Source organism: Syngnathus leptorhynchus, chromosome 1, assembly GCF_054491065.1.
Source record: "Syngnathus leptorhynchus isolate UIUO chromosome 1, UIUO_Slep, whole genome shotgun sequence".
Classification (NCBI taxonomy): domain Eukaryota; kingdom Metazoa; phylum Chordata; class Actinopteri; order Syngnathiformes; family Syngnathidae; genus Syngnathus; species Syngnathus leptorhynchus.
In genome coordinates, this window is record NC_141195.1 from 5,486,509 (window position 1) to 5,500,504 (window position 13,996).

General features: G+C 43.2%; 3 protein-coding genes across 3 annotated transcripts in view; 1 reads left to right on the forward strand and 2 right to left on the reverse strand.

Annotated features, from left to right (window-relative positions):
• Positions 1–3,664, forward strand: part of LOC147061538 (A-type voltage-gated potassium channel KCND3-like) — a 66,472-nt gene extending 62,808 nt beyond the window's left edge. Inside the window, exons 4-8 of the mRNA XM_085919692.1 lie at positions 1,215–1,316; positions 2,730–2,762; positions 2,958–3,050; positions 3,142–3,395; positions 3,490–3,664. Of these exons, the coding sequence (XP_085775818.1) occupies positions 1,215–1,316; positions 2,730–2,762; positions 2,958–3,050; positions 3,142–3,395; positions 3,490–3,664 (657 nt within the window). The remainder of the gene's footprint in view (positions 1–1,214; positions 1,317–2,729; positions 2,763–2,957; positions 3,051–3,141; positions 3,396–3,489) is intronic.
• Positions 3,665–6,543: 2,879 nt separating this feature from the next.
• On the reverse strand, positions 6,544–8,642 carry LOC147061539 (D(3) dopamine receptor-like). The gene is made up of 2 exons (XM_085919704.1): positions 7,611–8,642; positions 6,544–6,699 (listed from the first exon to the last, which is right to left on the reverse strand). Exons 1-2 carry the CDS (start codon positions 8,640–8,642, stop codon positions 6,544–6,546), a joined length of 1,188 nt encoding a protein of 395 aa, XP_085775830.1.
• Positions 8,643–9,037: 395 nt separating this feature from the next.
• On the reverse strand, positions 9,038–13,514 carry ddx20 (DEAD (Asp-Glu-Ala-Asp) box polypeptide 20). The gene is made up of 11 exons (XM_085929130.1): positions 13,310–13,514; positions 12,864–12,958; positions 12,336–12,504; positions 12,061–12,175; positions 11,826–11,968; positions 11,598–11,736; positions 11,439–11,497; positions 11,204–11,286; positions 11,022–11,127; positions 10,482–10,583; positions 9,038–10,327 (listed from the first exon to the last, which is right to left on the reverse strand). Exons 1-11 carry the CDS (start codon positions 13,503–13,505, stop codon positions 9,249–9,251), a joined length of 2,286 nt encoding a protein of 761 aa, XP_085785256.1. The 5' UTR covers positions 13,506–13,514; the 3' UTR covers positions 9,038–9,248.
• Between the last annotated feature and the right edge of the window lie 482 nt (positions 13,515–13,996).

The window sequence follows — 13,996 nt, forward strand, 5'->3', positions numbered from 1 at the left end:
GTCAACCGTGTTAATGAAAGCCATCTGCCCATAGTTTCTCACGCTCCAGTAATACATCGGTTTTTAAATGCACTTAGGTCCCAATGGCTCAAAAATCTAGCTGGGCTGAAGAAGAAAAAAGATTTCGTATAGCTTGGCGCATTGGTCCACTCCACCCTCACACATCCACCAATGCTGCGCCGCAAGAAGTCTCTAGAGAGAGAATCCCAATCTCAATGCAACATCAAAGAGTGATTAGAAAAGTGCTACACTGCACAAAAATGTTAGTGTGTTAGGTGTTATTCAATTCAAATTTTGCACTTCAACAGCAGTTCATCATGAACAATGTATTTGTATATTGAACACAATTCGGTTTAGCATTTCAATTTATGCCAGAAAAATTACATCCTGACATTATCCGTATCAACGCGTTTTACAAGTGGTACACATGTGAGCACCATTTTCATAGATTGTCAATAAACCCCAAAAAAGCACATGACGTACACAACACACTTTATACATACACCCGTTTTTTTTTTTTTTACATGAATATATCTCACTCTTTCATTCATTGGCGGAAGAGCCGCAGGAGATAAGATGCGCCCATGCTGAGGAGGTGCAATTTACGTATTTGACAGCCACTTTTAATGGAAAATTCTTGGCCTTTGACTTGTCAGTTATTCTATTACTCCAAACTTAAGTGTTCTGGAAAGATGGATGCGTACCGCTCTGGTTGTCTCTAAGCTGTTTTCACCTCTCAGTTGTGAAGACTCACACAACAAAACTTGGTTCATTCAGTGAGGAAGAAATGATTTGCATGAAAGAGAATATCCACATGAATGTGATAATACAAAAAAAAAATGGTAATGAACAATCTTGCCAAATTGAATCCACTTTTCATTAGCTGCACTTCTCTGCTTAATAGTTAAAGAGTTATCTGCACCTATCCCAGCTGCTTCTGCACCCCGTCATTTTCTATCCAAGAAAAGTGTGTTGTCGTGCAGCGAGAGCATAAATCATTCATAACTATAGCAGGAGATCAGAGTGAGTTATCACCGGAGATCAGAGGGAATGATCTAGCGCCGTATGTTTGATTTGATCCTGAAGATCACAACTAATACATGAAGCATGTGAAAGTGCCATAGCTCATCAGTGGGATGAGCCAGAATGATTCCCCACGCTGGAGGTGGTGCCGCCCACTTCCAACTGACGTTATTAGCAATGTCTGCCTGCAGAAAGCCCGCTTGGCCAGGATTCGAATTTCCAAGACAGGAAGCTCCAATGCCTTCCTCCACAGCAAGCGCAACGGCCTCTTCAACGAAGCGTTGGAGCTGACGGTAAGACTGGACAAACGCTTCGCTAGGCTTCACTGCTTCTTGTACTTCAAATGAAAGGGCAACAAAAGCCAGATGTCTGAATCTCTATCCAAGCAGGGAAGATCCTGTCACTTTTTACATCTTTTATCGGATACATTACCCCAATTTTTTACCTCAAATCTTTTATATCTTTGCACAAATGATGTGTCTAGGGCTATTACTGTCGGATATTTTTAGAATCGATTATTCTGTTGATAATTCATTTGATTAGTCGAATCATCGGATAAACATTTGTGTCAGACAAAATCATTTATTTCCACATGTAGTGTTTACAAACCAATTATTGATGTTCATTTGGCATTATTTAGTGATAAAAATATAACAACAAATAAATCATGTGAAGTTGTACTCACCAACCTTTTTGAAAGTGATTCAGTTAGTGTTGTGATTATTATTGTCCAAAGTAAAAGCAGATGTTTGCAACAGTTTTGGTTTGATTAAACACAGCAGTCTGTTTCCACTAATTACTTCAAAAATTAGTGAATATTTACGGGCTAATTTGAAATTAAAATATGGCTCCAAACAATTACTCGATTAATGAAATAGCTGTTGATTATTAATTGTTGATTAATTGATGGATTTTGACACCTCTAGACGTTTATATATATATATATATATATATATATATATATATATATATATATATATATATATATATATATATATATATATATATACATACATACATACATACATACATACATACACACACACACACACACACACACACACACACACACATGTCTTTCTGTAACTGGATTATCTCGCTAATGTATAAGAAAATGCAAATAAAAAACATTAGCAAAGACAAATGTTTTCTAAAATGATGGTTTTGATATAACTTCATTGGGCAGCTCATATATATAGTATATACAACCCTTCAAATTTATATTTTGACCAAGAAAACAATTTTTAAATGGGTCATAAATATGACAACATAATTTTTCTCCATTTGTTAAAGGCTGCACTCAATCTGTGGTGTGTTGTTTATTTTAGTCACATTACGTCCCACCACCACAGAAGCAGAAATATTGCCCTCTTGTTCATGCACATAAACACATGACTGAAAAAGAAATAATTACGGAAAACAAGTCGTTATTAAGTCCTTGTAGGCACCCTTGTCAGAGAAACGGCCCGAGGCAAAATGTTATATATGCAATGTAATGCACTGTACATCCATTAGGAGCACAAATCAATGTTCCTGGCTCCATTGATCTCGATGGACGTGCCTCCAGGGTTCACGCTGATAATATGACCCTGCTTCTGCTGGCTGGCACGTCGGAGACTGGCAGCTTTCTGATTTTAGTACTGAACTCCAAACACAAGTCTAACTCGGCCTGTCTTTTCTTTTTTTGTCTTACTCGACCACTAAAGCAACTTCCATACAAGATGAACCTCTCTGATCAGGTGCTGACACCACATTGCACCTTTCACATTTCATCTGTGGCCTCCTTAAACAGCAGACAGCAGGTTTCTCATATTGGATTGCGTGTGTGTGTGTGTGTGTGTGTGTGTGTGTGTGTGTGTGTGTGTGTGTGTGTGTGTGTGTGTGTGTGTGTGTGTGTGTGTGTGTGTGTGTGTGTGTGTGTGTGTGTCATCCAGGGTTCTACTGAGGAGGAAAAACAGTTAAGTAAGTCTACCTCTCTACTAGAGAGCCAGCATCATCACCTGCTGACCTGTCTGGAGAAAACCACTGTGAGTTCAAAAGTGCCCGATATTTACTCAACAGATTGCACTTTTAACAAATTTCATGCAAAAGCTGACTCTGACCTTTTAATTGCCATAGAACCACGAATTTGTGGATGAGCAGTATTACCAACAGAGCTACCTGGAGGCGGGGCTTCATAATTATCCGTCTCGGAGTCCGTCTCTTTCCAGCCAAGAGGGCGTCACGAGCACTTGTTGCACCCGCAGAAGCAAGAAGCACCACAGCCCTCTTCCGAATTCCAGTGACCCGGCACACATGCAGCCTTTGACGCACGCGCACCAACAAGGATTGCAGGAGCTCAGCACCATCCATATTCAGCCCCTCAGCACCAGGTGGGACTCACTGACAATGAACTTCAATGGAGATATTGAGCCCACTCGCTCCTCCAACATCAGCCATCTTACAAATGTCTCCTTTGCCTCATAGCCGCTCCAGTTTGAACATGCGCATGGATGAGCCAGCACCACTCAACTGTCAGGCCAGCCAGATCACCACGGCGATTATCAGCATTCCCACGCCACCGGTGACGACCCCTGAGGGCGACGCCCATCTTCCTGCAGCCCCCACCCACCAGAACGTTGTGAAAGTGTCCGCATTGTGAACATTCAGGCGTGTCGTACTCAGAGACCGAACAAAACTCACCGATGCTGACTTGAGGGATAAAGGGGGAAGAAAACCCAGCAGGAAAATAGATGTTGCGGTTTTCAGAGACTGAGTTTGGTCGTGGTGGAGCCTGCCCTCTGCTGGTCATGTACTGCAACAACACTAACTTCTTGTACAGAAGAGGGACAACTTTCAGATACAGTGCACCCATGTCCATATTGAGTGCGTGTGTGCGCGTGTCACTGAGCACAAAGCACCTTTTTATGATTTTATTTTTTTTTGCATCAGTTTGACTCTTCCGTAGGCAGGAGACAGAAGCTGGTCAAGAAAGAATCAATATCATGCATTATTGTGCCCTTTTACTTTGTGTCATTCTGCTTCACTGCTGATTAACACATCAATCCTTATCACCTACAGTCGCTCGCGACTTGAGGAGAAAATAAGTACCTATGATATGTATTGCCAGCAATTGTGTTTCAAAATTGTGAATGAGTGCGTGCATTTTTTTAGATAGGAAAATTGTGATGTTTTGGGTCCAGGGTATGTGCCTGTATTGGAGCGTCATCTCGGGTGACTGAACTTTCAATTCTTGTGGAAGTCCATCTATGGCTCCGTATACATTATATTTGACTAGCTGCCACTCTCAAGGTTCAAACTACAAATTTTGATCCAAAATCCTCAGCTCTGAGCCTTTTTATACAACACGTGCCTGTCAATTGATGTCAATGATGTTAAAATAGTCCAAAATATTATATTTATTCCGCGACAAAAATGTTAAATTACAGTCTTGGTGTTGCAATCCTAATTAATGTCAATTGGTCAGAATATCCCTTTTGACTGGAGACGCATCTCAAAATGACAAGATTGTTGAACGCATACAAATTATGATTATTTTTTTTATTTTTTTGGAATGGGAAGCCACCCAAATTAAAAGCACAAGGCATTTGCTGAGAATTTTGGACACAAAAATTGTTCTGAGCCCAGGTCCTTTGTGAGTATTGTTAATAGAATATTTTGTAATATTTGACCATCGTTTGGCAGAACCAGTGAAGCTGTGCTCTCTTCGTTTCTCTCTCTCTCTCTCTCTCTCTCTCTCTCTCTCGCTCTCTCGCTCTCTCGCTCTCTCTCTCTCAATCCTTTGTATTTTTTCTCTCTCTCTTTCTCTGTCATTGTTGTCCACTTGTATTCCTTATTCCTCCCGTGTGACCTACCGTATGCTTGCAGTAGTCTTTATAGCTGTCAAGCAGCGTTCTTTCTTCCCCGAACTCAGTGGGCATTTTTCAAAGTTATTGATAATGTGTACTTCGTGTTGTTAGGAAACTTTGGTGTTTGTAGTTTTTGTCCCTCCTTGATGTTCCATTTCTTTCCCCTACTTCATTTTCATCAGGAGACACAGGCAGTGGGATCTAGTTTGTTGGTTACTATGGCGACATGAAGGACACTTATCGAACCGGGCCCGGAGCTCTCTGTCAAAGTCGAGTAACGTTAGATTCCCACAAAGCCCGCTGACGTCGGACGTTTCAGGTGTGCTCACCTCCGAGCTGAGCCTCCCACATGGCCTTTTGTCCTTTTGAATGTTAGTCCAACAGCTTTGTACCGCTGTCGGAGATCCAATTTCCATCCCAATCTTGCTGTTTATCAATGAAGAAATGTCCATCATGAGCCCACGGGCAGTGGACCGACATATCACAATGAGAATATGGACAAGTGTGCGCAGCAAGTAATCTAGCTAGTGCTTAGGTGATGTGGATCTAGATTTTGGTTGTATTGTCAAATTATCATCACAGCCAATATGACCATTTATAAATAAAGATGATTTAATCGACATCATCGGTGAACTTTAGAATCACAATTTTACATGTGCATTTGTACTTAAAAAAACAAAAAAACATATCAGCTAACATGAATGCTGAAATGTAAATTCCATAACAACACATTCCTGCTATGTTCCTTAATATAGAGAAGAGTGATCACTCAAAGAAAGCCAAAAATATTCAACAGGGTGGGAAGCAGGAAACGTGTCATACATCTAGTTTAAGTAGCTTGTACTATTTTTGGTGTAGCGATAGCAGCAGCCTCCCTACTGAATTAGTGTGTAGAAATCACCATGCAGGCGTGAAGATCAACAGACAAGCACAGACAGGCAGGATTTTCTGTCTTATTTCAAGATTTTTTGGTGGGGGCCAGTGTAAATCCTAAGCAGCGTGTCACCAGTTAGACCCGATGTTGGTCATTTGGCTGGCCAGGCTGGCGGATCTGCAAGAGGGACGGTTCCTCTGATATTGGCGTGGTCACTGCTGACCTAATTGATGGCCAATCCAAGGAGCTCTTTTCATTAGGCATTAAGGTTAGGGTTAACCATCCAAGTGCAGGTACCCAGTCTACAAAAAAAATATTCCATAGTGTTGACGGGCTTCATTGCAATATTTAGAATATTTCAAACTGCTGTAAAACAGGTGACGGCAGAAATTGGGTTTTTTGCTTATTTGTTGCTGAGACGTTTGTTTTCAAACACCATTTGAGCCAGGCTCAAAGTGTCGATTGATTTTTCGATACAATGAAAAGTAATGGAGCCCTCTTGTAGTGTGTGGCGCTCTCTTTCTCTGTCATGTATTTTCATTGGTCTTCTTTGAGAGCAGTCGTTTATCTTCTTACTTTTTGCTTTTGCCCTCCTATGCCACCTGTCGTTGTTGAGACTACTGCTGTGCGTATCTTGTTGTGTTTGATATTATTTATGACCTTGTCTTGTGTCCCAACGGTGAAACACCTGATAAAACATCTATATCTGCCACATTTATAGTTTGTGGACTTTTTTTCACCCATTGTCAAATCTGTGCAAATGCATTTGGCTTTATTTACAAACAGGGGATGTAAATGTCAGTGGACCGATTTCAACCGACACTTTCGGATGGACAAGAACATCTTGCTGAGTTCATAGCGAAACTGTCTGGTGACCACAGTGTAGATGAGCGGATCCACTGCAGCTTGCACACAGGTCAGCACCATAGCCCATGTCTCCATCTCCAACAGTAACTGTATGACAGAGAAGGCAACAAGATTGCATGTCATTGGTTCCAAATTTAGGAGGGTCCAATTTTGTTTGAAGCTGCTGGAGCTCGACAGTATCAAGCAGTTGCACTCAGTGGCAGATTTTGAATGATGAGAAAAATAGTAAGACTGCTCAAGAAATTTATTAGACCATGAATGTAGAGTTGTGCTAGTGTTCTTTTTAATTGTTGCTGTGTGTCCTTGTCCTTTTTGGACGGAGATTTGACAAATAAAATCCTTGATTAATGCACCAACTTATATTCATTCATCCATCCATTTTCTATATCGCTTGTTTAATGCTAAAATGTATGTTTTTTGTGACAATTGGAACATTTTCAAATTGACCATCTTCAAATAGTTAAGAATGTCAAATTACAGTCTTTGGGTTGCATTCCTGAATGCCGATGTTTGACTTGATTCATTTTGGAGAAGCCCTGACAACTCAATTTGGGATTTCTTTTTTTTTTTTTTTTACAAACGTACTTCTGATAGTGAGATTATTAAAGCACTTGATGGTGAGTGTGAAAGGTCTAATAAATTTGAAAAGCACTTGCTAGACAGAGCCCTAAAAAATGCTGGGTCAAAATCAATCCAATTCGGTTTAAAAATTGGCTCAATTTGGTCCAACTCCCTGCATTTTTTTCCACAAAACAACCTTTCTTTTTTTCTCCCCGAAACAATTCAAGTCCGATTGACTTCCTGGATCGGTCCAGTATTTAACCCAGCAGTTTTACAGGTAAATCTGCAATGGTAGAACCTTTTGTTGTTGTTGTTGTTGCCATTAATACTGAAGATTATTATTATTCACATTCTTAATGACAGTAATTGTAAACTCGAATAATGCTCCAAATGACCAAATACTGTTGGTTGTTTTTTTTTTTTTTTATCTAACTCACTCTGTCGTTGTCCGGCCGTGTGATGAGGTGATTCATGAGCAAAATGACGACCATGGGGAGCCAAAAGAGCGTGAAGGCGATAATAATGTACCCAAAGCGTTTGGCCAGTTTGCCCTCAATCTGTTTCTTCCCTCGCTCTCTGGCTCCAGGCGTCCGAAGACAAACCGCTCCTACGATCTGCGGGAGTGCCCTGCGGGGTCGCCCGGAAACGAAGCCCGAGCACTGCTCCCCGGACACGGAGTGCCCTGCCCGGCGCGCGGCCAGTGGTTTGCAGTAGGCCAGCGGCGTCGCTGACCGTGGTCCTGAAGCCGGCTCGCCCAGCCAGCTCCAGACCTGCGCGGAAACCGTGGGCATCACACGAATACCTCGACTGAACACTTTCTTTCGGTGCTGCCTCACAAGTTTGATGATTCGCCCGTAGTGAATGACGATGACAGTCAGAGATAACCCCCATATGGGTACCAAAACGTAAGGTCCGAACGGATCCGGGTGACCACCATTGTCAGCTGCTGGTAGCCGGCAGTGAGCGTAAAAGAGGGATTGCTTGGAGAGCATCAGGGCGACGGCGGCCAAGACGAGGCCGCACAGCCAGATCAAGAGGATCCAGAGGCGAACCCGGGCTCTCCTCCGTTCGGTGTGGAAAGGGAAGGAGATAGCTTGGTAGCGCTCCACGCTGATGCTGGCCAGCGTGAGCAGTTGGACACAGCTGCACAAGGCCCAGGTGAACTGCTGCAGGGCGCACATGCACAGCGGCAGCCGGCTGCCTTCCACGGATCTCGTGAACGAGAAGAGCAAGAGCGGCGTGTCCACGGAGCATTTCAGGAGGTCACTGGCGGCCAAGCTGACCAGCAACGCGTTGTTGCTCGTCTGGAGACACTTGGTTCGGAAAACCACCCAACACACCCACACGTTGCCGGGTAACCCCACGACTAGGGTCACGATCAAAATTGCGCATTTGAATAGGAGAAAAAACAAGTCGGGCTTGCTCTCGATTTCAGAGGTTGTTCGGTTCCCGGAAATGTGCGCGTCCATCTTTCAAGCTGTTTTTCCTCATCTATGGGACGATTTGACGTGGCAAACATTTTGTAGCTACTACACATCCTGGAGGAATCACCACCTGCTTGTGCACTCGAGGATTCAATTTCGAGCACAGTAAACAAAACAAAAACACATGAGTGGTACTCGAGTGTGCCCCCGCCCCCCATCACTGATTGCCAGCGCCGATTAGGTGCAATCACGTGAAGATGTCTGAGGTTGCTAAATCCTTAAAAGTAACAAATCAATTCTTGCAAGTGGATCCCAACAGCTGCGGAAAATGGTACACAATAACAAATAGGAAAAGATGCACTAAATCTGCACACACAAACCAATGAGAATTACCAAACATGATTATGACAATAAAATCATAATTTTAATTTGATCGAATTTGATCAAATAGCCAGATAGATAGGAAACGTGTCATTTCCAAGGTTTATTAACATTTAACCATCAAACAGTTATCAAAACCAAATTTTCTATTAGTAAAAAAAAGTGCTCTGCTCCATTTTCTGAATACATCACAACGACATGATTCTGAGGAAACTAAGGCTCTTTTTTTAGTGATATTGAGCCAGCTACTGGGAACTTAGGACACGGAAATCAGTGTTTGAGCAGTTCCTCCATGTAAACTGTGTTCATACGATAGGCTGCCATCCAGTTGTGCGCTGCCCTGTAGTAATGTTGGGAAGGTTGCCCTTGAAAAGAAGACATGGAGGCATAGAAATCATTCCAGGCTCTGTAGCAGTCTCTCCAGTAACTCTCAACATTGGAGTCATCTTCCACGTCAACCCTTTCCAATTTTTGCTCTGTCTTTCCACTTCTCCATTGTTCGTTCTGGACATTCGACTTTGGTCTTATAGCCAAAGAGGTCCGCTGAATTGGCGGCCCGGCGTTTACACCGAGCATTGATTTCAAGTTATCAGGTTGGGGTGACGTTCTGCTGCCCGTTGAGTTTGCTGTCTGGGATGTTACGAGAGCTTCCGGTGTGAATGGTTTCACGGCGCTGCTTCGACTTGCCAATGTCTTAGGGTGAGTGACTTCGGTGGTCTCGCCACCTGCAGTCAGGTTGAACTTGTCTTCCGAGTCGTCTTCGAGGCTTGAAGAACCCGAGGCTGATTTTGCAGCTGATTTTGAGTTGCGCTCCCGATTCCATCCTTGACAGATCTCGCCTCCGTCGTCACCGAGTGTGACAAACTCTCGGTGCCCGTCAGGCTCCCCGTCGTCTCCCTGGCCGCTAAACTCCCTGACAATCTCCACTGATCTTCCCGGTCCTGTCATAATGAACGCTTGGAAGTCCCGCTCGGCTTCCTCGAAGGTTATAAACCCAGTTTTGCAGTTCTTAAACGAGCTTAGGGGAGGGATCTTTGGCAGCGCGTCTTGCAACTCTTTACGTGTCGGCGCCGCTTTCGTGGAGCTCTGAGGAAGCCTGTTCTGCACAGGGGACGGAAAGGGGGACGGCTTTCTGGAAAGCTTTTCCACACCGTGGCTCATCTTTGGCTTCTCGGCCTCCTGAGCATCCTTTGCTACAATGGGAGAAAGAACCGTCGGGCACGCTTTGGAGCGTACCGTCTTCTTTTTCCCATTCGTGAGGAACTGCTGGGTTTGGAGGTCCAGAGATGAAGCCTTGGCACAGACATCCCAGTCACATTGCTCACCCATCAGTCCGGCATCAATGGTGGCTGAATTAAAAGAAGACAGCAGTGACTGGAAGAATTTTGCGTCAAACTGTTCAGAGTGGCCAATTCATTGGTGGGTTACAAATTACTGTGACGTCATTATAATTACACATAAAAAATTATTTAAAAAAAGCTACAAAGTGGTCAATATGCTTACATGGCAAGACGGACAAACTCAGGCCACATTTCTGAGCAATAGCCATCATCTTGTTCTCCTCTTCGCCATGGCAACAGTAGGTCACAGCAAGCCCCTGTGTGCCTGTGAACAGTTTGATTAGAATGCCACGTTTTTGTTCATTTTCAGTTTTCTTCTTTTTTTAAACCTTTCTAGTCTAAAAGTTATTACAGGCAGTTTATTACAGTTTTGTGTCATTTTTAGGGGAGTTGTAGAGACAGGGATATTTCCTGATATCAATAACATCAGGAAGAGTCCTTAAAATATATGTCAATATAAATCAAATAAAAAAAATGCAATATTAGTGGGACACTTTGATTACTTTCAGAAACGCGCTTTGGGATTAGTTAAATGACAAAAGCAGGGGAGCCAATTGAAGCCAACAGTCAAACACACAAACGCAACGCCAAGGAGCAACATCATCTAGTGGTGAGTTTTGATTGTCTCCAATTTGTTGTTTTTGTAGGCAGAGTTCTTAAGCATCTTTGTGTCTGTTTCTGAAGAACCACACTGGACACTGACCGAAGCGCCCGGCACGTCCGATTCGGTGCATGTAGGTTTCCCAGTCCTGTGGCACGTCCAAATTTATCACCAGGTTGACCTTCTCTGCGTCTATGCCCCGAGAGGTCTAACAAAGAGAACCATCATAAGAAGACTCATAGCAACAAGTTTTTTATTTTTTCATTTTTTTAAGCGCAACTTACCAGATCAGTGGAGATAAGCACTCTGCACTGATACTGCTTCAATTTGGACATGGCTTCAAGTCTCTGCTCCTGACTCAGACTACCTGTGTAATCAACAGAGAGACTGGAAGTCACATCTGCCACAACAGAGAAGCAACCCTACCATGACCCGATGAAGACAAGTTCAATTTAGGATGACGTCATCTTTTTTTTCGTTGTTGTTTAGAGGCTTCCGACTTCCCTCTCAAACTCTCACCTGAGATACAAACAGCAGGTAGGCCTTGAGAGGACAAGATGTCTGCCAGATGCTGAGCCCTGCAGGAAAATCAAAGTATGATTAGTCAAACTTATTCAAGGGACAAAAATTAAATAAATCAAGTTCCGGCAATCAATCAAATCTACTGGTATAAATCACCTTGTGTGCAAGTTTGAGAAAACAAGGGCCTGGTTGAAAGGCAGTTTACTGAACAACTCAAGGAGGAGCTGCACCTTCTCCTCAAAGACCTTATGAGGTAATGGATGGGACTGCACTAGTTTGTAATACTGCCTCAGGCCTAGCGTGGAGCAAACACAAACAGGAAGAGGGACCATTCAATTACTTCAGTCAGAATGCAAAAGGCTGAAATGGGTTAATGGAATGAACCTTTGAGTCCCATGTCCTTTGGGTTGAGTCTGACAAAAGTGGGTTCTCTCATGTAGCGGGTGAGATGTTGAGCAAGAGATTCAGGGTAGGTGGCGGAGAGTGCGAGCATCTGTTTGTTCTCAGGCAAAGAAGAGAATATCCAGCTGTAGATGGGACCAAAAAAAAGACACTGAAGACATTCATTTGTGCATTTGAGAAGGCGAGGCTTGCAAATAATTTGCTTTGGTCTGCATACTTGATTTGCTCCTGGAAGCTGCCCTCCTCCAGCAGTTTGTCAGCCTCATCCAGAACAAAGAGACGAACGCTGGCAGTGGACAACATGCCGAGCTCAATCAACTGCTTAATACGACCTGTGACAAGAGTGCATTTTATTTGGTATTTGCCATCGCGGAAATTTTGTCTCTTTGGAACCAAGATTTCCTTTGTTTTGGTTTTCTATCATTTGAAAGCTTAGCCATACTCAACTTGGTGTCCTTTTGGAGTTGAACTTGATACTAACTAGCCTCTTACCAGGTGACCCTACAGCGATGTGGCATTTCTTCAGATGGAGTTTGTCCTGATGAACAGGACGGCCCCCGATGAACACATGGCACTCCAAGCCCTCCATTGCACAGCCTATCGCCATGACGACGGAGTGGATCTGCACCGCTATCTCTCGAGTCGGAGCCAGCACAAGAACCTGCACAGGTCAGAGTAAAAGTCAACAAGCACTTATGCTTGATTGGGGCAGATTGGAGCCAAAGTCATGAGGTGCGTTCATTAATCAGTAAGAGCCCCCAGTTAAGCCCACGTGCACCATACTGCAGAAAGGCTGGATGTACCTCTGCTTTATCGGTAATCGTGCAATCTCATTTAAGAATATGAGACTGAGAAGCTTGTTCTCATCAGATTAAGACACCCGTAACCAAAGTGATTAACACACATGGCCATTTGTTGTTAGTCCATCTATATCAAAGCTCACAATAATCTCATTTTAGAGAGGAGGGTAAATAGCAAAGGAACTACGGAGAGCTGCTGAGCGACTTCAACTGCACTTACCTGTGTGGCAGGAGTGTCCAGGTTCAGAGAATCCAAAGCGATTGTGCAGAACACGCACGTCTTTCCTGTGCCAGACTTGGCTTGTACAATCAAATCTGAAAGAGGACAATCAAGGGTGGCCCACAATTGACATTGAGTGGGCACATTAACAATGAGTCACATGTCGTACGTCCTTGAAATGATTCATTTTTGACTGATTGCAATCGTGCTCAACATAATCAAGAACGTTAAGCTGTGTTCGAACTGCATAATGGTACAGTACCTTGCAATAACACTGACCGATTTTGACTGACTTTGAACTCATGAGTGTGGTACTTGGAAAGTTCAGTGTTTATTTTAAGCGGCAATCGGTGGAAAACATTTGAGAACCAGTTATGTGTTAAGATGATTGTGAACCTATTTGAATTTCCCTGACGACATGCTGGCATGATGCGACGAGTGTGTACCAAGTCCGCATCGGCCAAGCGGGATCGCCTTCAGCTGGATCGGAGATGGTTTTTGAAAGCCTGCAGCTGACAGCCCGTCCAGCACAACCTCAGACAGTAAAAGCGATCTGAAGTCAATTCCCTCCGATAAAATCACATCATCTGTTCTGTTTCGCGTTTCTATATCGTGAGCTGCTTTCTTGAAGGAGGCCGCCATGTTTTTTTGAGTCAGCCAGCCAATGGTCAACGAGTACGGGTTAAAATGATCGTCAAACAGTCGAGTCGAGACTACGCTGACCTCTAGCGGTCGGGAGAAAACTGTGACCTTCAAGTTGAACTGGACGAAAAACGCATATGCCTATAGTACGCGCACTCTACTTATTGCTAGAATGAAATTAAGTTTTCTCTCTATTACATACCATTTCTGTTTGGGTTATTTGATTTGATTTGATTTGAGATTGGGCAAAACACAACGCAATCACCCTTTCTTTCTTTCTTTCTTTTTTTCTTTCATGGAGGCAATATAAACCGGTTAATACTATAACAAGAATACATATCAATCTGTTGCCCAGAATCCCACTCAATTAATCTCCCTATATTGCATCATTTTTTTTGTCTCATCTCAAAATTCTGAAACTATTTTGTCTAAGCAGGGAGTTTGTTTGCTGCCAAAACTAGGGTTAAAACTATAGGGTCAGTTTCAAAGTA